The 22,497-nt window shown below is 40.8% G+C and overlaps 1 protein-coding gene across 1 annotated transcript in view; it reads left to right on the top strand.

Annotated features, from left to right (window-relative positions):
• The window catches only part of Adamts20 (ADAM metallopeptidase with thrombospondin type 1 motif 20), a 121,122-nt gene that overhangs the window by 64,002 nt on the left and 34,623 nt on the right, over positions 1–22,497 (top strand). The window contains exons 18-29 of the mRNA XM_038342994.1: positions 1,111–1,277; positions 1,422–1,551; positions 4,840–4,966; positions 7,383–7,593; positions 7,722–7,886; positions 8,563–8,727; positions 9,703–9,822; positions 10,805–10,912; positions 11,659–11,823; positions 11,924–12,214; positions 13,058–13,219; positions 14,515–14,688. Of these exons, the coding sequence (XP_038198922.1) occupies positions 1,111–1,277; positions 1,422–1,551; positions 4,840–4,966; positions 7,383–7,593; positions 7,722–7,886; positions 8,563–8,727; positions 9,703–9,822; positions 10,805–10,912; positions 11,659–11,823; positions 11,924–12,214; positions 13,058–13,219; positions 14,515–14,688 (1,985 nt within the window). The remainder of the gene's footprint in view (positions 1–1,110; positions 1,278–1,421; positions 1,552–4,839; positions 4,967–7,382; positions 7,594–7,721; positions 7,887–8,562; positions 8,728–9,702; positions 9,823–10,804; positions 10,913–11,658; positions 11,824–11,923; positions 12,215–13,057; positions 13,220–14,514; positions 14,689–22,497) is intronic.

The raw sequence follows: 22,497 nt of genomic DNA, 5'->3' as shown, positions 1-22,497 counted from the left end.
TAGTATAATATAATAATATATTATCATCTGTAATAATATATAATAATATGTTCTAGTTCTGTTTCGTATCTGTATATGTTTATAGTATATATGTGGATATATACACGTGTACGTTTATGACAAGTGTCTTAGTTACTTTGTTGCTGTGATAAGAATATCTGGACAGAAGAAATGAAAGAGAAACATATTAGTTTGGGCTTACATTTCAAGGGTATCTTCCATCATGGAGAGAAGGTCCTAACAACAGAGCTCAAGGCAGCTGGTGACCTTCCAGCCACAGTCAGGGGCAGAGAATGACGGCTGCTTGTGCTCAGAGCTAGCATTCTCCTTCTTGTGCAGATCAGATAGATCGGATCTAAGGCCAGGGACTGGCACTGCTCAGTGTCAGGGAATTCTAACCTCAGTAAGCCTAATCAAGATGATCTTTCACAGACCTGGCTAGTGGCTTACCTAATCCAGATTGTCCCTCTCGGGAAGCTGGCCTTCTAGGTGATTCTAGATATGATCATGTTGATAGTATTAACGATAACCAGGCTTGCATCAATTCCGATAGGAAAGAGAATGGAGAGGGGTGTGAACCTAAAGGAAGGTAGGGATGTTATTTTGAAAGCAGTCACATGTATCAGTGGTGGTCGAGAGTCTCTTTGTGAACAACTGTGGGCATTTCTGTGAGGGATGGTGAACACCACTAGTGTTTTAAGGTACTGTTCTGATCTCAACTCAGTGGTCACACAGATGGCCCTGGCTGAATGCTCGAGCATAAATAGCATGCAGATGGGCTGTCCTATGTTCTCTAATGACTGATTGGTGGGTGCTCTGGTTCCTCCCGCTTCTCCTGGCCTGTATCCTTCCTGTTTCGTGCCTCTGAGGAGGTTCTGGAATACAACAGGGTAGAGCAAATCTGTCTGAATACATTTGGCTGCTTTGTTGAAGTTTCTTATTCTCAGGTTAGAGACTATGGTGCAGTAAAATAGTTTATTTCCTTAGCGTCAATTTATATTTACTTTCTTTAGATTCGGGTAAAGAAGTTGAGTTTAAAAGTGAGGAACGTTAACTCCATCCTGTTAGCCGGATCTACCATTTCACGAGCTGCGTTATATTGTTTTACAGCGTTATCTGACACACATGGGAACTTCCTTCTGAATGGAAATTTTGTTGTAAGTATGGCAAAGAGAGAAATCAACATCCAGGGAGCTATCTTCGAATACAGTGGATCAAACAACTCGATCGAAAGAATTAATAGCACTGACCGGCTGGAAGCGGAGCTCGTTCTGCAGGTAACGGCCTGCAGGCAGCGGCGAGACTTGGTCGTGATCTTATTAGAATACTAGTTAAGTGATTAACATAGTTAGCTGTAAAAGCAATGTCTTAAGAGTATGTCTTTTATAAAGTAATTGTCTGTTCCTCTGTATTTTATTGAGGTGCTCTGTGTAGGTAACTTATACAACCCTGACGTGCGCTATTCCTTCAACATCCCCATTGAGGAGAGGAGTGATCTGTTCTCCTGGGATCCATATGGGCCGTGGCAAGACTGTCCCAAAATGTGCCAAGGTACCCTGGCCTTAAATAAGAGACCCAAACTGATGCATGCTGGTATTGTTTGGTTCCTCTTAAGTCTGGCTGGCTAATGAGTCCTTCCATAGATGGAGCGTACAGACCTGCATAGTCCCCTGCCTGCCCCCCTCCATCTTGCTCTCTCTTGACTCTCCCATCAACGCTGCCGTCTTCACGGTTCTTCACCGTCTGTCTTCTCCCCTCCCTCTAGCTTTCCAGGGTAGTACCAATCCCCCGCCCCCAGTCGCCCCTCCACACAGTTTGTTTTGAAGACTCCCATCTGTCTCTTACTGTTGTAATGTCAAACATTCATTTTATTTCCCCTGCTTGGACATGAGAAGATACATTTGTACCATGGTGTGCAAAACTGGAAAGATCAGAGGGGAAAAGAGCAAAGGAAGAGGAGAGATAGCAGAGGGGAGGATGGTAACAGTGGAGTCATATGTAGTCTGTAATCGTGGGTGGTTTGTGATATAACACTATGTTTAGTGCAGGCTTTATTCATTGAGGCACTGTTTTGGCTCAGGTCATTATTTATTTGTTTGTTTGTTTTTGAGTTTTGGAGACAGGGTTTCTCTGTACCTTTGGAGTCTGTCCTTGAACTAGCTCTTGTAGACCAGGCTGGTCTCGAACTCACAGAGATCCGCCTGCCTCTGCCTCCCGAGTGCTAGGATTAAAGGTGTGCGCCGCCACCGCCCAGCCGGCTCAGGTTATTTTTAAGAGCCAAATTTTGTACTCCAATATAGCCTCCGCATAAGTATCTTCATGTAAATGCAGTGCCATGGCTATTCAAGGAAATTCCTCAGATAAAGCGGTAGGAGTTTTAGTGTGGACACCGAGGCGTAGAGTTAATATCGACTGGAATATGAAGGGTTGCCGTGGGTTAGAGGGAGGAGGAGGCTCAGAGCAAAGTGTGGATGAGAAATGTGGGTGGCCAGAGGAAGTGGCCCTGGCTGATGAGAATCATCCTCTCATCTCATCTGACAGATGTCAAAGGAGCAGTGGTGCTCACCAGGGAAAAAAAGCTTGCCTCCCTCTCTTGGCAGCGGGCTGCTCACGATGACTGCAGGAAGTGGTACCCTGTCACTGTGTGGGCTGGCGTCTTGGGACAGACACAGTAATAGGAGACACCAGATTAACTGGGGTCAATGCTAGAGTAGAGAGTGCACTGGCAAAACTGTGTGTCTTAGGGTTTCTCTTCTGCGGCAAAATACCCTGACCCAAAGCAACACGGGTAGGAAAGGCACTGCCACGGGCTGGGGCCTCCCATACAATCTGTGATCAAGTGCCTGTCCCACAGTCTTGCTAGAAGCCAGTCTTAGGAGGCATTTTCTCATTTGAGGTTCCCTCTCTCAGATGACTCTAGCTTGTGTCGAGTTGACAGAAATCTAACCAGGGCACTGGGGAAGTTCAAGGAGTCATTTTGACCAAGAGGCCTTGGATGAACTTTGCAGAAGACAAGTGGAGTTTGAAAATGTGGGACCAGCCGCCCTGCACTGGGTGTGTAAACAGGGGTACGGCTGTGGACGTGGGTCCAAACCAAGCAGCAGGTGAACGGAAAGATTCTAGACTGCAGTAGATACCCCATGGAAAGAAGAGCTCTGAGAGGTTATAAGCAGAAAGATGGGAACTATTCTTTCTTTTTTTTTTTTTAATACTATGATTTGATTCTCTGCTTTGTGTAACCCTGTGGCTTGTGGCTTGTTTTTATGCATTCTGAAAGTAATTATTACTCAGGATTTTAGAACAGCTGTACACTTTATTTGAGAATTTTCTTAATTTTTCTTTATTTTTGCATTATTACTCTTTGATCTTGTACTCATGAATTTGTGTTCTTTTAGGCTCATTTTGTGAATGCCCCCTTTAAGTACCACTTCAATCTTATTCTGGGAATTCTTTTGAGTTTTTCTTAATTTTGTGAGTCCCCCCCTCTTGTATTTCACAAGGTTGACTTCTTTCTCCTTGGCTCCGATAATGGCTTTTATCATTCGCTTTTCGTCTCCACAATTTCCTCTTCCCTTCTGTTTTCTTTCTTTTCTTTTGCTCCTTTATATATATGCTTTTACAAAACCATTTCTAGTTATTTTAAAAAGGGCCTAGAAGAGATTTGAGATAAACACATGTTCGTGTTTAGTTAACTGGGAGTTCAAAGTTGAGCATTCACAGAGCAGAAATTTGATCATGTCACGGACTGCTCGGACTCTGAAGAGGATGCGGATTCACGGTGACCTGACTCCGGGCACCAGTTGCTTTGGCTGTGGCTGTGCTGTAGAGAAACAGCTGCCCTATCTGCATGGGGTGAGCTGAGGACATTGTTGACCAGTCTAAACTTTGGGCTTCATTGCCATGTCTTGCTCTGTGTAGCTAAGATCTTCATCCACGCCATGGAAAACACCACCAGACCTTACTTTTGGAGTAGCTTTAGTCCCAGCAAACAGTGGACGTACAGAATGAACAGGATATCCCTGTCTCCCCACCCCGCCCCCTCCCTCTTCCTCCCTGCTGCTCTGGTATGAGTGTTTGCATCTTTCGACACGTGTGTATAGCTGGCAGGCTAGTTATGATCCTCAATGACCAGCTGATGCCTGCAGTGTGCACCAGAGCTCGTTCTTCTTGCTGTGAATTCTGTGAGTGTTGGCAAATAAACGGTGATGTGTTTCCACATTCCACTGTCATACAGAGGGATTTCATAGCCCTTACCCATCCCCAGGCCTCGCCTCTCCTGTCCCGCAAAGCCTGCAGAACTACTAATCTTTGGGTTGCTTGTAATCAGCTTTTTCATTCCTGAGGCCACTCTGAAAAGTCGGCCCCACATGGGCAGTGCTGTCCTGAGGAGAAAGAAGGAATGAGCACTGGTTGGAACTATCACAGGCCGTCTCCCCTCCAGTCAATTCACCTAAGTGTCATGTCACCTGACATGCAGGTTGTCAGAACACTGTAGGAGTACATGTGGGGAAGCAACCCGTGGGGACAATGATCTAGTACTAACGCACCATCCGTGCAGGCCCCAGCCCTGCCTTCCAATCCCTGCTGTTGCAGTTACCCCCTTACCTGGCCCATCTTCCTTTTGGCCTCCCTACTGAGCAAAAGTCCTCCCTAGTCATCAAGGATTCAGCTTATAGAAAGCCAACTCCTGACAAGACTGATTTCCTAGTGACCTGGGAATAATATCAAACATTTCTACTTTCCTACCTGAATCATGTAGGCTCGTTTTTTTATGATTATGGAACACCTATTTGTATAGATTTCTCTTAAATTTTTAATTTTCATTTCACTCTGGCTAAGGTCTTCATAGGAGGAGAATTGTCTGCATACGTAAGAGTGACCGTGCAGTCGTGTCTGATCAAAGTTGTGGCCACTTACCGCTGCCCTTGCTTGTGACGGAGAGGTGCAACACAGACTGTGAGCTCAGGTAAAGAGAACTGGTGTGTAATGAAGATGAACTCGTCGCTAGATAAGGTGTGCCGCACAGCGCCTCCCACGGAGCCAGCGTTCGTTAACATCTGTCCTCTGTCTTGTCGTTTAGAATATGTCAGGCTCACTAGTTCGTGTTCATGCTCAGTAATTCATGTGACTTTTGAATTAATAGTATTAGTGAAATGCCCACAGGGAGGCCTCAAATTTTGTGTACAATAGGGATAAGTTAGTCTGTAAAGTAAATTCAGAAAAATTCCCATCTGGAACTCCGTGGTTTCAAGATTTGAAATATTAGGTCCACGTAGCATGATTTTGTAATACCCGCTGAAATTAGGACCCAATAAGTAATATTTGAGAATGAAAAAAAATATAGGTTGAGTTCCCTGGTACATTGGAATTGAACATTAATATTGAATATTGAATTGAATATTAATATTCCTAGGAGAAGTGTAAGCAAGTAGGGTTTGTGTGTGAGTGTGTAGGCGTGTGTGGGTAACAGGTTAACAGACTGATATAAGCTAAAACAATGATTCAAAAACCCCATATTCCTATTAAACTTACATGGTGGTGGTGATGTTTAATATTCAGAGATAGCCAAATCTCTTCTTCACACATGAAGCTTGAGAGTTTGAATGTACTGTTGTGTCATGTGAAGGCACATGAAAAAGTTCAGTGCACGGAGCACAGTGGGGTCCTTTTGGGAAAGGAGGTCTCTACCTCATGCTTCCTTAGACTGGGGTGTGCATATTCTGTGATAGACTCTAGACTCCCATTGGCATAATTTGGCTAGAGTTACTATTCTTACTTCATGAAAAATGTTTGTTCACAAATATTTCTAAATAGAGAATACAGGAATTAACCAGAGGTTTGCTATATGTTGCAAGAAAACTATGTTGCCAGCTTTCAGAGCCTGTATCTAAATTGCTGTGGTAAGATTCCCAGCCTCCAACCCCCCCATTCATATAACAAGGTTTGGCCTGGGGTTTGCACTGAGAGTTAGTGTATCCCGTGGAATCTTAAGTCGACCGTGAGTGCCAGTCTTGATCAAAGCCAGATGCTCTCAGGGAAACTTGCAGTTCTATGACACACTTCCAAAGTTGCTGCCAAGTGTTAGGGTGACACCCAGCACATAGTGTTTATATATACAATATATATACATATATATACATATTATATATAGTACATAGAAGTTTTAGAGCAACTGAGATTTCATTTGGAAGACAATAAGATCTCTTTCTCTCTCTTCCCCCCCTCCCACATGTTTAAACCACTGGAACCCAATCTCTGAACCTCATTTTCCAATCTAAGAACTTTTCCTTCCTTTTTATTTTTATAAAACACATTTTAATTCATGGGACCTGGTATTCTTATTTTTCTATTTGTGTTTTTCAGAAAGCTGCTTATGAACCCTACGCTGAGTTCTGTCATCTTCCCATGCACTCTGTTTATCAGTATAGAGAGGAGAGCATTTCATAAGCTGACTACATCTGAAAACACACCTTGAGGTCAACATTCCTGGGCTGAGCCAATACTGACTACCCATCTCAATTTGCTTCCTGAGTCCTGGGAAGACAGCAAACTACACAGAACCCCACTGCCGACACCCAACCCTTAGGGCTGAGCCACCCTCCTGGAGTAACACAAATTGCTACAGATCCGCAAACACACACTCTGACACTTTTTCTATCATACAGCTTGAATCTTCATTGACCCAGCAGCTCCCAGGTCCTAGGAATACCACTGAATCACACATTATAACAACAGACTCCGGTCAAAGCAAGCAAGCAAATGAACAAACCAAAAAACCTTTCTGAGATACTGTCTCACTACGTAGCCCAGGCTATCCCTGAACTTACAGCCTTCCTGCTTGGCTTCCCAGGTGCACAGCGTTGCCTTGTTATGAAAATGATTAGAAACCAAGGTAACTGCTTGTAGTACTCAAACTGTTTGATAACTCAGCGTGGACATTTGATTCAATGTGGTTTTAATTTAAAATTTGCAAAGCTGATGGAGAGATCTGAGTTTTTGTTAAAAGAAAGCAGTTTCACAGTTAATATTCAGCCTTTAGCTTTTGTTGAATAATAACAGGAAAGGAAGTGTCTGTTCAAGATCATCCTCACTTCAGCATGCTAAGCCAGGCTCCTGGCATCCTGTGGTAAAGTCACTCACGGCCTGGTCAGGTTCATAGCCAGCCCTAAGGCAGCAGGGGGCTAGCTCTCCTTCAGAGGATACAACAAAAGGCTCAATACAAGAACTTTTCATCCCTAATTCAATGATTTATCAAATAATTTCTAGTAGATTATCCATAAACTCTTAAAAGTTCTAAAAGTTGAATTATGCCCAAGCCCCTGAATCTGTTTTAAATCAATATCCATAAGCCCTGCTCCTAAATGTAGCAACATCTTCTCTAGGTGGTACATCACTGGCAAAAGCGAATGCTCATCCCAGTGTGGCCAAGGCTACAGGACCCTCGACGTTCACTGCATGAAGTATTCCGTTCATCAGGGACAGACCGTCCCAGTAGAAGACCAGTACTGTGGTGACCAGCTCAAACCCCCGACCCGAGAGCCGTGCCATGGCAGCTGTGTTTTAGCGAGGTGGCATTATTCAGAATGGTCCCAGGTAAAATAAGAATGCCTCTCTTTTTACCAGTTAAATGTTTCTATTTCTCTAAAAGTGTATCTTGGTTAAAAATTTTGATTTTTTTTTCTGTTTCTAAACGCCACCGATTTTGTTTTGTTTTCAATTAGTGTTCTCGGAGTTGCGGAGGTGGGGAGAAGACTCGAGAGTCCTACTGTGTAAATGGCCTTGGCCACCCTCTTGATGACCGACAATGCCAAGTGCTTCCGCGGGTGATGCTTGGGAATTGCAATGAGTTTCCTTGTCCCAGCTGGGTTACTAGTGAGTGGAGTGAGGTAACACTGAACACGTGGCTTAGAAAAACTGCTGTAATGTCTTGCTAGGGAAACTCACAGTCCAAGACTCTAAGATTCAAATGTATTTATCATAAAAGCAGTTTTAAAAAAAGTAAAACTATCTAGTTCTTCTGCTGTAATTATCAGGCCAGCAATGACGTTTACTGATATTTAGTCTCTAACCAACTTCATAAAAAGTAGTAGTGCCAAAGCATTGTGGGGCACACTTCTTCAGAGTTAGCTTTGGATCTCTGTTGCTAGAACAAATGGGTATTTTAATGGGACCTTGATACGTTTATTTATTATTCTTTATCAGTAAAAACTTGGGAGTCAAGTATTCGGGTAAGAACCTGAATGATCAGAGACTTGGTGGAAAAGCAACCAGTGACCTCCATCCAAAAGGGCTTAGGCCCTCTCTATGACCCATCTTACTACTCCCAATCTATCCTCAGTCCTCCAAAACCTCTATGGTTAACTTTGATCAGCTAGTGGCTAGCTCTGCCCTCTGAGTCAAAGCAAGCTTTATTGTTGGAATGCGATCAAACTACCACACAGTGGGGCCTAAGTGACAGATGTCAGGGCCACTGGTTTATCCAGTGAATGGCTCTTGAGGACTAGGGGAGAAACATTCCAGATCTTTGTGTCTCTTTGTGATGCAGCTGTTTTAACTTCCCAGTGTCCTGTCTCGTGTGGAAAGGGAATGCAGCAGCGGCAGGTTTGGTGTCAGCTGAGTGACGATCCCCTGAGCGATGGCTTCTGTAATGCCAGCACCAAGCCCGAGTCCCTGAGACCCTGTGAGCTCCGGGCGTGCACTTCTTGGCATGTAGGCCCCTGGGGTCCTGTGAGTATATGACGGGGCCTTCTCTGCTTTTGCCTGTCTGTATAGGGAATGGCAGAAAGGTTGTGTAAGAATCCACCCTCTCCTCAGGAGATTCTTTAAAATGTGGGGTGACATCTGAGGAGCTGAAACGATAGCTTAGTGGGTAAAGACCCTTGCTGTCAAAGCCTGATATTTTGAATTTGATCCCTAGAACTCTCATAAAGGTGGAAAGGGAAAACGACTGTCTGATGTTCATATGTGTGTAATGGCATGTATTTGTGCATGCACATACAGACAAACATGTAAAGTAATAGTTGAAAAATGCTTTCTGAAATGCAGTCCAGTATCAGTAGAATTTTGACATTGCTGATAGTTTGGCCTTGCTTAATATTTCAGCTTTGTTTTTGAATGTAATTTAACCAAAAATGCTGAAAACACTTGCTTTTAGCAACTTCAAGTGTATAAATATATCCTGTATCTGTGCTAACATTGCTATTCCTGGGTTTGGGAGTCTCACGGGGAGGCCCTGGGGTGAATGATTGTTAGGGCAAGTGAAGGTGGGGAGTTCAGTCCCAAGAAGGCTGCCAAGGCTGATGGAAGGCTCCCCTTATTTCCTTAACACATACTTCCTTATAGATAAGGAACTTCACTTAACTATTATATGACATCGGACAGGTTTTTGTAATCAAAGTTCTGTTGTCTCCACAAACAGCATAGCAGGTCTCTTTTAACATTTTTATGGTGGCAACTTTAAAAATACACTAATTATAGTGCATTTTGTTAACTGCGGTGTTTAGGTAATACCTGTACAATGGATTTGAATAAACAGGCATGTCAATTTGATTTACTAATTATAGGTCTCAAATCTGATACCAAGTGCTAGTCTGAACAGCTACTGAAAGTACGTGTTCTATATATATCTTTTATGTTCACTAAGAAAGTGGGCGTTTCTGTAACGCTTGGAAACTGTCTTTGGCACCTGTGGTCTCCTTTCAGTGCACAGCCTCCTGTGGACACGGGTACCAAATGCGTGCTGTCAAGTGTGTCAGCGAGCTTTTTGGCACCATGCTAGATGATAGAGAATGCCAGGAAGCCAGCCGGCCCAACGACAGGCAGGTAATGGCGGTCTCTTCATGGATTGGGAGCAGAAATAGTTATGAAATGGAAGGGTTGTTGATGAGTACAAATTAGATAGATAGATGATAGATAGATAGATAGATAGATAGATAGATAGATAGATAGATAGATAGATGATAGATAGATGATAGATAGATAGATAGATAGATAGATGATAGATGATAGATAGATGATAGATAGATAGATAGATAGATAGATAGATAGATAGATAGATAAATGATAGATAGATAGATGATAGATAGATAATAGATAGATGATAGATATATAGATAGATAGATGATAGATAGATAGATAGATGATAGATAGATAGATAGATAATAGATAGATAGATAGATGATAGATAGATAATAGATAGATGATAGATATATAGATAGATAGATGATAGATAGATAGATAGATGATAGACAGACAGATAGATAGATAGATAGATAGATGATAGATAGATAGATAGATAGATAGATAGATAGATAGATAGATAGATGATAGACAGATAGATTTATTTTTTACACCCCAAACACTTTCTGCATACGGAACGTGTCCTCGGCTTTAGCATGCTGTGCTCCACTCTGTCTGCTCTAACGTGTACACTCCCCCTCTACCATGGTGTCTGTGAGAATCCCATGAACTTGCAAAAGTGTTCTTTTCATCGTACAGCCATGCCTCCTTCAGAACGGTCCACGTTAGGTCTGTGTTGAAGGACTTTGTTCCTTCAATGGTTAGGTAGAATGACGACAGAAGCATTGGGACGCAGCCTTCCTACCCGGTCCTAGCGCGTCCTACCCGGTACTCCTCTTGCGAGCAGTGTGTGTCTCAGACAGTGAGAACCAAGGTCTCTCATTTACGCTCAGCATGCAGAATTGTTGCATTCTGAATTTGAAAAAGGAAACCCCATACAGAATTTCATATATGCCAGATTAAGGAGATAAATGGCATTCAATAAGGTTTGTTTTTTCCATAACAGGAATGTATGGTTGCACCTTGCTTGGTTGTTCCAAAAGTTGGGGCATCCTCCTTACCGGCCATTCCCCTGGGAAAGGCAGCCCAGTGGCGCCATGGATCTTGGACCCCAGTAAGTGACCCCGTATTTCTGCTGTGGAGGCTTCACCCATGGAAAAGCAGTTGCTCAGTTTTGTCAGCTTTAATGTGTGCATTCATTCTTGGGTGTTTGATGGGATGGAAGACTTACAGGGCTTAGATTTGGGTCGTGGAATGATAAAATCATGGCTGTCCTTTTAGCGAGCCTGTGTCTCTGTGCGGGGAAGTAACCCTTCAGGGTGCGGTTTTCTAGTCTGTAAAATGAAGATAAGACCTATGGTCCAGACAGCTATGAGCAGTTATATGTTATATGTTGTTATAGGCAGTTACCAGCTTCTGTTTCAACTGCAGACACTTTCATGCTGTTTTGGTTTTTAACTGAAAGCTGTAATGCATTAGCCATATCAGCTTGCTTTAATCCCAGGTTTTAAATTATGGGATCAGATGCCTTCTATTACAGAGCCTTTCAAGATTATTTTTTGATAATATCTAATGATGATTTTACACAAAATGTTTCCAGAACCTTTGATTTTGACATGTGATTAAATATTGTTTTAAATATTATGGTCATTCAAATTATTAGATCTGACTTGTAAAACTTATTGTCTAAAGTGGAGAATATTACTGCCTCATGTGTATCTGACGCAGAAATTATTCCAGGAGATATTACTCCTCTTCTATGCTCTCGCTGATAGCTTGGTATTGTGGGACAGGGCGGCTCCGGGTAACAAGAGTGGGGGTGTTACTAAGCCCATCCCGCTATCACTTGGCTTTTTTAAGTGCTCTGTGTCCTGCGGAAGGGGCAGTCAGGCTCGTTACGTGAGCTGCCGCGATGCCCAGGATGGAATGGCGGACGAGTCGCATTGTGCCCACTTGCCCCGGCCAGCTGAAGTGACCCTCTGCTTCAGCCCTTGTGGAGAGTGGCAAGCAGGGAACTGGTCACCGGTAAGCATGCATGTGAGAAAGCAGGTGCTGAATATTTAAATATAATGTTGGATATTAATGCAGGTTATTACATTGTAATGCTGGCTGGCTTTCTAATCAGTGCTCAGCTTCCTGCGGACATGGGAAAACCACTCGACGCATTTTCTGCATGAACTACCACCAGCCGGTTGATGAGAGTTTCTGTGACCCCGAAGTTCGTCCTGTGATTGAACAAGAATGTAGCCTGGCAGCCTGCCCACCCCCATACAGCCACTTCCCCAGCTCCTCTGAGCAGCCAAGCCAGTTTCCCGGCAGAAATGTCCCGTTAATTCATAAACCAGAAGAGAATCAAAACCAGGGGGTCCACCTGTCAATCAGAGGAAACCAGTGGAGAACAGGCCCTTGGGGAGCAGTAAGCTGTCTTTATTGAGTTATACTAATTTTGTAACCGAATCCTATTGCAGTCCTTTCCCAGATATGTGTGTAATGACATCAAATGTCTCTAACGTGAATGTTATCTGGAGATCAATAGCTCAGTTCTTCAAAGGCCGAAAGCATTTTGATGCAGATTACAAGCCCCCAGGGTAATCACTAACCACACTGATTACTGAGGAACCCACTTGAAAGCCACTTGATTAGAGTCCATATCATACAAACGGGCAAAGCCTGTAATGGGTAAGACTGAATGTTGGGGAGAAACAGAGCCTTGCTGAGGCAGCAGTCAGGAGGCTAGTGCGGGACCTGAGAGTGTGTGGGTCCTGAGTGCTCGGTTCAGAAGAGACTGAGGGGTAGACAGTGGGGTGAAGGACCATTGACAACTGGTGTCTCTTCTAAAATGCCTTCCCAGTGAGACCGTAAAACGTCAGTTTCTTTTTACTTACATCTATTTTGAGAATGAAGGATCGTTTTTAATGCAAATTTGAATGACCTTTTCATCAACAATTTTTATTTCTCTTTTTTTAAGACAGGGTCTCACTCTGTAGACCAGGATGGCCTGGACCTCACAGAGATTAGCCTGCCTCTGCCTTTGCCTGAGTGCTGGGATTAAACTCATGCCCTACTATGCCAAGGTTTCATCAAAAAAAAAAATTCTAATGAAGCCCTTTGTAAAAAGTCGAGTGGTCCTGACAGATTTTCTTGCCTGAAATTGCGGCTCCACGTGGGCGATTTGACCTCTGACCTTGCTTTGTGTCGCGCACCTTCCTCACCGGGTGGAGTGAGCGTGCCCTGTGTATTTCTGTTCTGTCCTCGTCAGTGCTCACGAAGCTGTGCAGGAGGTCTCCAGCGCCGGGCTGTGGTCTGCCAGGATGAAGATGGGCACAGTGCTTCGTACTGCGATGTGGCCTCTAAGCCCCCAGAGTCAAACCACTGTGGCTCCGGACCCTGTCCGCAATGGAATTTTGGGGACTGGGGAGAGGTAAATCGTCCTGTCCCCCCCCCCCCCCATGTCATCTCCGAATGACAAAAAGTAACATGCTTCCTGCTGTGGGATCATTTAATCTCACTATTTTGTGTGGAAACAGATTTTTGAAACTTCTTTTGCAAGAAGCACTCTGGTGTTCCCAGAGAACATTCCCGAGAGAGTGTGCATTGTGTTATTCAACAAAACCAGATGTGCAGGCCAATATGTTTGTGTGCTACCACTGTCTTTCAAAAACTGCATATGCAGCCATTTAAACTTCTCAAGAAGTTAGATTGATATAGGAACAGAAAACCAAGTTGATGTTTGTGCCATGCTCTATTCTATTGCATGCCATTCATTTGGCTAATTCCTTTAAACCAAATAGTTGTGAGTTATTAAGCATTTTTTTAAGGCCCAAGCACTCTTAGGCACCATCAATGTAATAAAGGTAATCGAAATGTTAACTCTGACTATTAACAGCCCCCCACCCCCATATTTTAGATGGGAAGAAAAAGAAAAGGCTTGTTTAATGCTTTTCTGTAGGAATAATTTTCTGTCCTGTCAGCCAGCTCCCAAATAACCACACAGAGACTTCTTATAAATTATGAAATCTTGACTGATAGCTTCGGCTTGTTTCTAACTAGCTCTTATAACTTAACCCATTTCTATTAATATGTGTTCTGACCCTTGGCTTTATTACCTTTACTCTGTTCTGCCCATGTTGCTTGCTTTCCTGCTTCCTCTGTACATGGCTGGTGACTGCAACTTCTTCCTCCCAGCATTCTTTCTGCCCCCAAAATCTTACCCATTTAGCCTTTTATTAAGCCAATCACAATGACATATCCTCACACAGTGTAAAAGTATATTCCACAACACTTTTGGAATTAGTTTTTTTTTCTTTTTTAGAATGACTTTTAGCATATAATTTCTCTTCAAAAGGAATTTGAAAAATCATTCTTTAAAGGGATACTTTAGCTGGCAACTAAAATGTATCAAGTTCCTTCAAAAATATACTTTAATCTCTAGCATTGCAGATAACATTTAAATGTTGGACGAATAAATATAAACTTTAGTTGCCAGAGTGCTCACCCAGTGTGCATGAAACTGTGAATGTGACCCCCAGGACCACATAAACTGAGTGTGCTGTACACCTGTAAGTGGGGGCAGGAGAGTCAGGAGTTCAAGGTCACAGAGGGAATCCCAGGTCAGCCTGGATTACAGGAGACCTTGTCTCAGAAGAAGAAGATGGAAGAAATATAATATTCTCTTTGATGTTTATTGGGTGTAAACGTTCCTGTTCTTATTTCCAGTGCACACAAACATGTGGAGGAGGAATAAAATCAAGATTTGTCATATGCCAGTTTCCCAATGGCCAAATGGCACAGGAACAGAACTGTGAACTTCCCAAGCCACCAAGCATGATGCAATGTCATGTACATGCCTGCCCTGGTGATGTGTCCTGGTATCGGGGACCATGGAAATCGGTACGATAGCAATCGTAGTCTTATTATCGTGTTCCTTTTATGTGAATTTCCTCTTTGTAAGTAGGAAAATTCACATGCTATCTCAAATCTGATTACTGCTTCTAACAGTGGACCATTGACTGTCCTGGCATGTATATTAAAGTCAACAATTTGAATAGGAATTCATTCAAGTACTGTAATTACATATGTGTATGTAATGGTTTTATATGTATTTACTTTCTATGTGAATTTGGAACTAATTGAAATGCTTTCCTTCATTGAATCTCTGAACTCCCCTGTGATTAATTGGACTTGTGCATAATGTTAACCCTTTACTTGTAATAATGGCGGATTAAGGCTGTGTCTTGTTTGAGTTATGACTGTATGTGGCTTTTGTCTGTCACTATCCAATAACTGATCCCAAGCCAAATAACATTATTTTAAAATGTGTTTCCTTGCTGTTAAATCAATTGGTTTAGAAATGTGAAGATAGTAAAGACAAAGGCATTTGCTTACATAAATTAAATTGTTCATGGTTTGTTAGATACATCATAGAGAAGTATGACTCATGTAGTAATTTATTGTGAATATTCATTTTTCCACTGTGTGGACTAATTATGGTTTAGGAATATTTTAATTTTCCATTTTTTTGAGTCATAGACAGAACTCAAAGATAGTGCTAATTAATGGTTTCTTTTCTCTAATAGTTTTCAAATATCTGATTGAAGTATAATTAATGCACAAATATACTAAAATTAGCATTTTATCACCTTTGTTTTTAGATCATGAGTAAATGAATATTATCTTTCAGATAAAAAGGTGATTTGAGACAGGAATCTATTTATAACTAAACTCACAAACTGAGCCATTTTTGTTCAAATTAAAGGGAAATCAAGCCCAGTGGTGCTGTTTTCTCATGGTGCACAAGTTTTAAACTTCTTCCTGTGTCTCTGCCTTGTGATGGACCCTGAAATACATCTGTAAGAATTTTGAGGTTGGGATTTTTCATCAGGGGTCAGTGCACTGCCTGATTGGGTATATTTTCTTGGTGCTCAGTTACATGTTTTTTTTTCCCTTGCTGTCACAGTGGCAGAGTGGACTGTATGGGCCACAGCAGCGCCTGGAGTATTTACTGTCAGGCCATTTATTAGAAAGCTTTGCTGGTGCCTGCTCTGTTTAATGAACAAAGAACAGTGTGTCTAGACGTTAGGGCAGAAATAGCATATTAGAACTACAGTGTTCAGTTGGTGTCAGTGTTAGTGAGGTCCACACATAACCTTCCATTTGACACCTCTTGAAAGTGTCCACCATGGAAGCCACCTACATCTGTGTATTGTATTGGAATATATCTGACCCTGTATTCCAGGGACATGTTTGTACATCACTCATATCCTGAGGGAGAAACCTGGATGTCCATTAAGTCCTCCGTACAGGCAGCTTTTCAACCTCATAAAAATAATCGGTCCAGACAGCACCTGCCACTACAGAACATGAGAGGGGGTTGCAGGAATCCTCGTTGTTTACTAAACACCTATTCCAAAAGCAGCTAATCAAGAAATTTTAGTCTTTGCACTAGTGGAGAACTGTAATAACTATATATTTTGATGATTTGAAAGTGAAGTTTTAAAAAAGTCTCAATAAATGTTTATGCCAGAATTTTTACAAACCTATTTATTTGCATGTGTAAAATATATATCATGAGAGTGCCTGGATTTCTGTTATTATATGAAGAATATTTATTTTTTTCAATTAGTCTTTTATATTAAAAGGACTCAGGGGATCTGAAGTTTTGTTATCAAAACCAGGTATATATATATATATATTTGCCTCTTTCAGTATTGCTACATATTAGCCAAATTTCAGAATACCTCTCATAATAGATTAGATTAGTATTCTTTCATGAGTAACATTAATTCCTATAGACCCTGCTCATTCAGTTAGAAAATTAAGGGACTGTATATGTATATGCATGGTTGAATGGCATTAAATCTTTTTATTTTAAAGGAAAATAAAAGGAGTATATAAAATCATTATTAGAATATTTTAGAAAAAAGTATGAAGATATACCTAGCTTTTATTCATGTTCTGGGAAATCTTGTGTTGTAATAACAAAAGGAATAAATGAATTATAACCTGTGCTTGTTAATTGAATCACTACATTTTTGTAATAAGCCGATGTGAATGGATTGTACTTTAACCGTTTTTCGTTAATGTGTGGTCTTCGTGCTTGGCATAATGTATATGTATGCTGTATTTTCATCCTTTGCATTGGTACCTAAATGTCTTAAGCAACTGACAAACCTTACATTGTTATGAATGGTCCCTGTCTTTGGTGGTGTTTTTCTTAAGTAACAGGCTGTTAATGTCTCTTATTAAAAAGCTAACTGTTTAAAGTGAATGTTTTCATATTTTTTCTGAGTATTTGTATAAGTTACTACAATTTTCTAGATAACTCTTACAAACTAATATAGCAATGTAAAAATGTAAGATTTACCATCCGCTTGTTCATTTAAAACTACTAGAAATGCTTACATTTTTCTTTTTATGTATTATAAGCAATGAATAAAATGTAGTGGGGGTTATTACTACAATTAAAATCAGACTGTTAGTTTGTGACCAGCACAATCTTTAATAGGATCATCACACTTAACACAATTGAACTACTGGAGAAAATGCTTTTAAAATATTTATTTCCTTGTATTTCCCCACGGGCTTAAGTAGTTTTCCTAGAATGATTTTGTTCACCATGTGAAATGAACTCATGTCTGATAAATAAATACTGTGTTCTGGGGTTGAGAACAACACAATGGGAGTAAGGAAAACGCCATTCCTTGAAGACCCTTTCTCTTAGAACACTTTAGGAATTTCTTTTTTGAATTGAAAGTTTGCTCTTAGAAACCCACTCACTCTGGTGCTTTTCTTCAAAGTGTTTTTTTTGGGGGCGGGGGGAGTCAAAGGAGTATAGAGAGACAAAAAAAAAATCATTGAATATCTAAGAAGAACGCATGCTACCCAAACCTCTCAGAAGTGAGCTGGTGGTCCGAGCACACATACCTGACTCCACAGCTTGCTGTGTTCGTGGTTTTGTGTAACACAGCCTCTGCAGCTCTGACTTATGGATGAGCCTAGGAGCAGCTCGGGACAGACTGGCACCCCCCCAAAGCCAGCAGCTGCGCAGGAGCAAGGTCATGCGTGGGGAAGCAGTCCAGGAAGTAGTCACTCATTTCAACTTTTTAAAGAGCAGTCAAGGGACCTACAATAATGATTTCCTTAAATCTGGAAAAAGAACGTACAAACATAATAAGTAGTTTTAAAATTTTTGTTATTCATTGTGTGGTTTGTATGTTTTGTACGCACATGGTACACATGTGAACGTCAGAGGACAACTTGCAGGAATCTGTTCTCACTTAAACCATGTAGATACCAGAGATGAAATTCAGGTTATCAGGCTTGGAGAGAAGCACTTTAACCCACTGAGCCCTCTTGCTTCCCCTGGAGAACAATTTTTAAAATAAAGTTTAAAATATATTAAATTGCATTTAACTAGTTATACATTTAAAATGTATTTGAAATTTGCTTATCATATTTATCGCCATATCTTTTCTATAGTACATTTATCATTCTCATATGCAATATATATATACAACATAGTGGGCACTCTGGTGGTCACTATAACTCAACCAGATGTAGTTCTATGTAGAATGACTTGACAATTTAATAGTAAAAGTGTAAAATAAATGCAGTTGCAGGCATGAGGTATTACAGTTGCAGTAACAGCCAAGTGATTTATAATATTGAAGACTCATAAATATTTGGAGCTTGATATGTTAGAATAAACCAAGGATTACTGATGAAGATTACACTTGGAAGCAGAGGACTTCTGCTAGTAAATCCTTCTAGAAAACTTAAACCAATAAGATGTATTTCTTCATAACATGGGTTACATTGAGGAGCATCTTGTTCTGCTGTCAAATAGTGGGTGTTTCTGCACAACGCCACAGCCGCCTCCTCTGTACATGTGGATTCCATGCCTCACAAAAAGAGAGCAGAGGTGAGCTTGCAGATTGCCCTATGGATCTACTTATGGCGCTCTGAAAATAGTAAAAGAAACCAAGCTGGATCCTGGACATTTTAGACAAATGACCTCAGAAAAACGCGAGGAGATAGCCTAAAGGATAGAGTGGTTGTAGCCTTTGATGTCACTGGGGTTGTAACTTAGAACAGAAAGCAACTAAGTCGTGTTTCTGCATAAGTGGGATGTGCCCTCTTTCTGATATTTATATGCTGAAGAATGCAAAAGCGCCCATGTGTCTGTGGCGTTTCTGTTTCCCCAGTGAATGCTTTAGATGTGTAAGCTTCTCTGGAAACACTAGATTTTTTTTTTTTTTCAGAAGACATTGCTCGGAGCCCTCTAATGCCTCAGCAGAGTCTGCTTATGGAAGCTAGAGGAGCATTCTAGGGGAACATAGAATATATGTGTCAGCTTTGGATAGTTAGACAAAACCATATTCTAGCTTCTATGTAATCATAGGAGTCAGACACTATAATCTATTTAAATGGTTTTCAAATCTTTCATTGTCAAAGACCTTGCAGTTTCAAAGGTAGGTATATTTCTCTTAACATGTTTTCATTGTGTGTTCTCTTTCTTTGTACATCGTCTCTAGAAATTAAAATGTGATTATTTGATTTAGAAAAGAAACACAAATGTAAATTTTAAAGGATCATGTGAATAATACTAAATATACCTTATTTTATGAAGTTAAGGAAATTTTCTCATTGAATTATTTGTTAACCACTTAATTGTTAAGAAGTGTCCAAATATTTTGATGAGTTTTGAAAATGTAGTTCAACTCCCTAGTGTAGGTCAGAGCATGTGATGTATTTAAAATGTGATTTTAATAATTTCTAGCATTGAAATATTTATTTGGAGAAATCTCTCAAAGGAGCAACGCCCATCTGTGGGCACTCTTGTCATTTAAGATATTGGTTTAAAATCAAGTGTGGCAATCATTTTACAAATTTGTCTTAAATGATGCCATTAAGTTCTTTAAATTTTTAGGAGTTAAATCTTGGGATTTTTAACAAATACCTACCTTCGAAACTTCAAGGTCTTTGACTTTGAAAGATTTGGAAACCATTTAAACAGATTATAAAATTTGACTTTGAAGTTTTAAGGATATATGCTTGGCAAAATAACAAATATTTTCAAACATTTAAAAATGTTTGGGGGAGGTTTCCAAAGGAATTGCTTTCTGCCAAGCACTGTTTGGTCTCTTCTTTATCTCAAATGACAGACATTAGTAGCTCATTGGCATTCCTGAAAACATTAGCAAATGGAGAACACACTTGTTTCTAAGATGAAAATTGGAGCTTCATCTTTATGAATCCATTACTCTCCATGTGTGTGGACACAACTGCCCAAACCCTAAAAACTAAGGCAAAAACATGTGCCCATAGGAGGAAGTCAGTGCATCTTCTTCTCAACACAGAGAGAAAACCATGAGTTTGCATGTGTGTTGACCCAGGGGTCATCAGTGAACAGATAAGAGCTTCAGGGACTCAGTGGATACACTGGGTGTGGGTCAGTGACTGTCCCTTCTGCTGGAAAGGCAGGTGTAAAGTATGTGTGGTGTGTCAGACTTGTGCCCAAACTGCAAAGGTTACGTTTATGTTTTGGGTCAAAATATATTAGTAGAACTTCTTAAAATAGTATTTTGATGTGGGGGAGCTGGGAAGATGGTTTAGTGGGTAGATTATGGGTCTTGAGTTTGGATCATCAGAACTCTTGTAAATCAAGCTAGACATAGTAGTGAGTGCCTGCAGTCCTAGTTTTCTGATGAGATTGGCAGAGGAGACAGAAAAATCCCTGGAAACTTACAAGCCAGCTATCCCTGTGAACAAGAGAGACTCATAGTGGGAGAAGAGGACAGACCCCAGAGACTGTTTTTTGACCTCTACCCATGAACTTTCATGGGCCCACAGTCACATGAAAATACATATATGTTGTATATACAAAAGTTAGTATTTAATACTTAGAAAGGCTTTGAATTTCTGAGTTATGCTTTACAAAAGCTATGACTTAGACATTCAAATACTTTGTGTGGCCAAAATGTTTAGTAACATTTCTAAATCCTCACCAGCTAGAGTCAAGATAGATACTATTATTATTATTATTTTAGATGTTTTTTGAGACAGAATGGCTCCCGACTTTCTGAGTAGTAGATAGTTTCAGTGTCTGGAGAATTTTGCCTTTACCTCTCAAGGTCTGGGATTACAGGCAGTTGGCTCCATGGCTGCTCAAAAAAGAAATGGTATGTCAGGAATCATTATGTATGCTTATAGATTCCAACACTCAGGAGGCTGACAAGGTAATATATATATATATATATATATATATATATATATATATATATATATATGTATCAGATGCTATCTCCACAAAGCAACAACAAACATTTGAGGGGCATGAGAAGATGACTTAGCGCTTAGGAGCGCTGGTTGCTGTAACATGAGGGCCTGCTTGTTGGGATTTCTGTCCTGCATGGTTTCTGTCTTCCCACCAGGTCCCACAGCCAGTAAGCCCCAAAGAAATTACACATAGGTCTATATTAATGATAAACTGTTTGGCCCATTAGCTCAGGCTTTTTATTAACTCTTATAACTTATATTAACCTATTATTCTAGTATATGCTAGCCACATGGCTCACTACCTTTTTCAGTGGGGCAGGTCACATCCTGCTTCTTCAGTATCTAGACAGGACTACAGAGGAAGCTTCCCTCTTCCCAGAATTCTCCTGTTCTCTTTGCCCCACCTCTACTTCCTGTCTGGTTGTCCCACCTATACTTCCTGCCTGGCTACTGGCCAATCAGTGTTTATATTTAAAATATAATTGACAGAATATAGACAATTCTCCCGCACCTGGTTTCTCTTTCAGAGAACCCATGTTCAATTCCAAACATCCACACAGTGACTCATAACCATCTGTAAATCCTGTTCCAAAGGATTCAGTGCCCTCTTCTGGCCTCCATGGGCACTGCATGAGTGTGATGCACAAACACAAATGCAGACAAGCACTCATAAACATAAATTAATAAAATATCAAAAAAAGGAAAAAAAACTTAATACACCAGAAATATAGCATTTGTTTGTCAGGGCTCTGCAGGTACAAGGGGTCCTTTTCTCACTGGTGCCCATTGTGTTTATACTCTTAGCATCTTTCTATTCAGTTTACGTGGACATAAGGGTTTTAAAAGGTTAAAAGAAGGGAAGAAATGGGCACTTCTGGTAAGGCTGGATGTGATGCCTCATATATGTAATGCAAGTACAGGAAAGACTAAACAGAGGAACAGTCATGAGTTTGATGCCAGTCTGGGCTATTGAGCAAGACCCTGAATTAAAAATAAACACATTATCATCAGAAGTCAAACATTTTTAACTAGTTCTCTCTTTTTTTAAGTAGACAAACTTACAAAGATATCTTTTGCAAAAAAAAATCTATTCATCTTTATCTACCTCATTCTCATTAGAAAATAATTCAGTGTATACCTGATGCATTTTTTTCAGTGTTTGGCAATGGTTTTGCTCAGGGTAAAGAAGACAGGTGTCAAGAATCCCCTGGGATTCTTGCTTCCCGTTCTGACTGTTGAGCTTTGCTCTGAGAACCCAGAAATGCTGTGTTCCAGTCATGCAGGCTTATAAATCAACGAAAGAGCCTTTATTGGTCTCAGGATTTAGAAAAGAAAGGAGAGAAAAGATGAGAGCAGATGATTTTATGTACATTTGCATAGTGCATCAAGCGCTGTAAAAGATTCCTTCACATGTCATACTGC

The sequence above is a fragment of the Arvicola amphibius genome, chromosome 9 (assembly GCF_903992535.2).
Source record: "Arvicola amphibius chromosome 9, mArvAmp1.2, whole genome shotgun sequence".
Lineage (NCBI taxonomy): Eukaryota > Metazoa > Chordata > Mammalia > Rodentia > Cricetidae > Arvicola > Arvicola amphibius.
The sequence above is the reverse complement of the archived record's forward strand: the minus strand, read 5'-3'. Positions and strand labels throughout refer to the sequence as shown.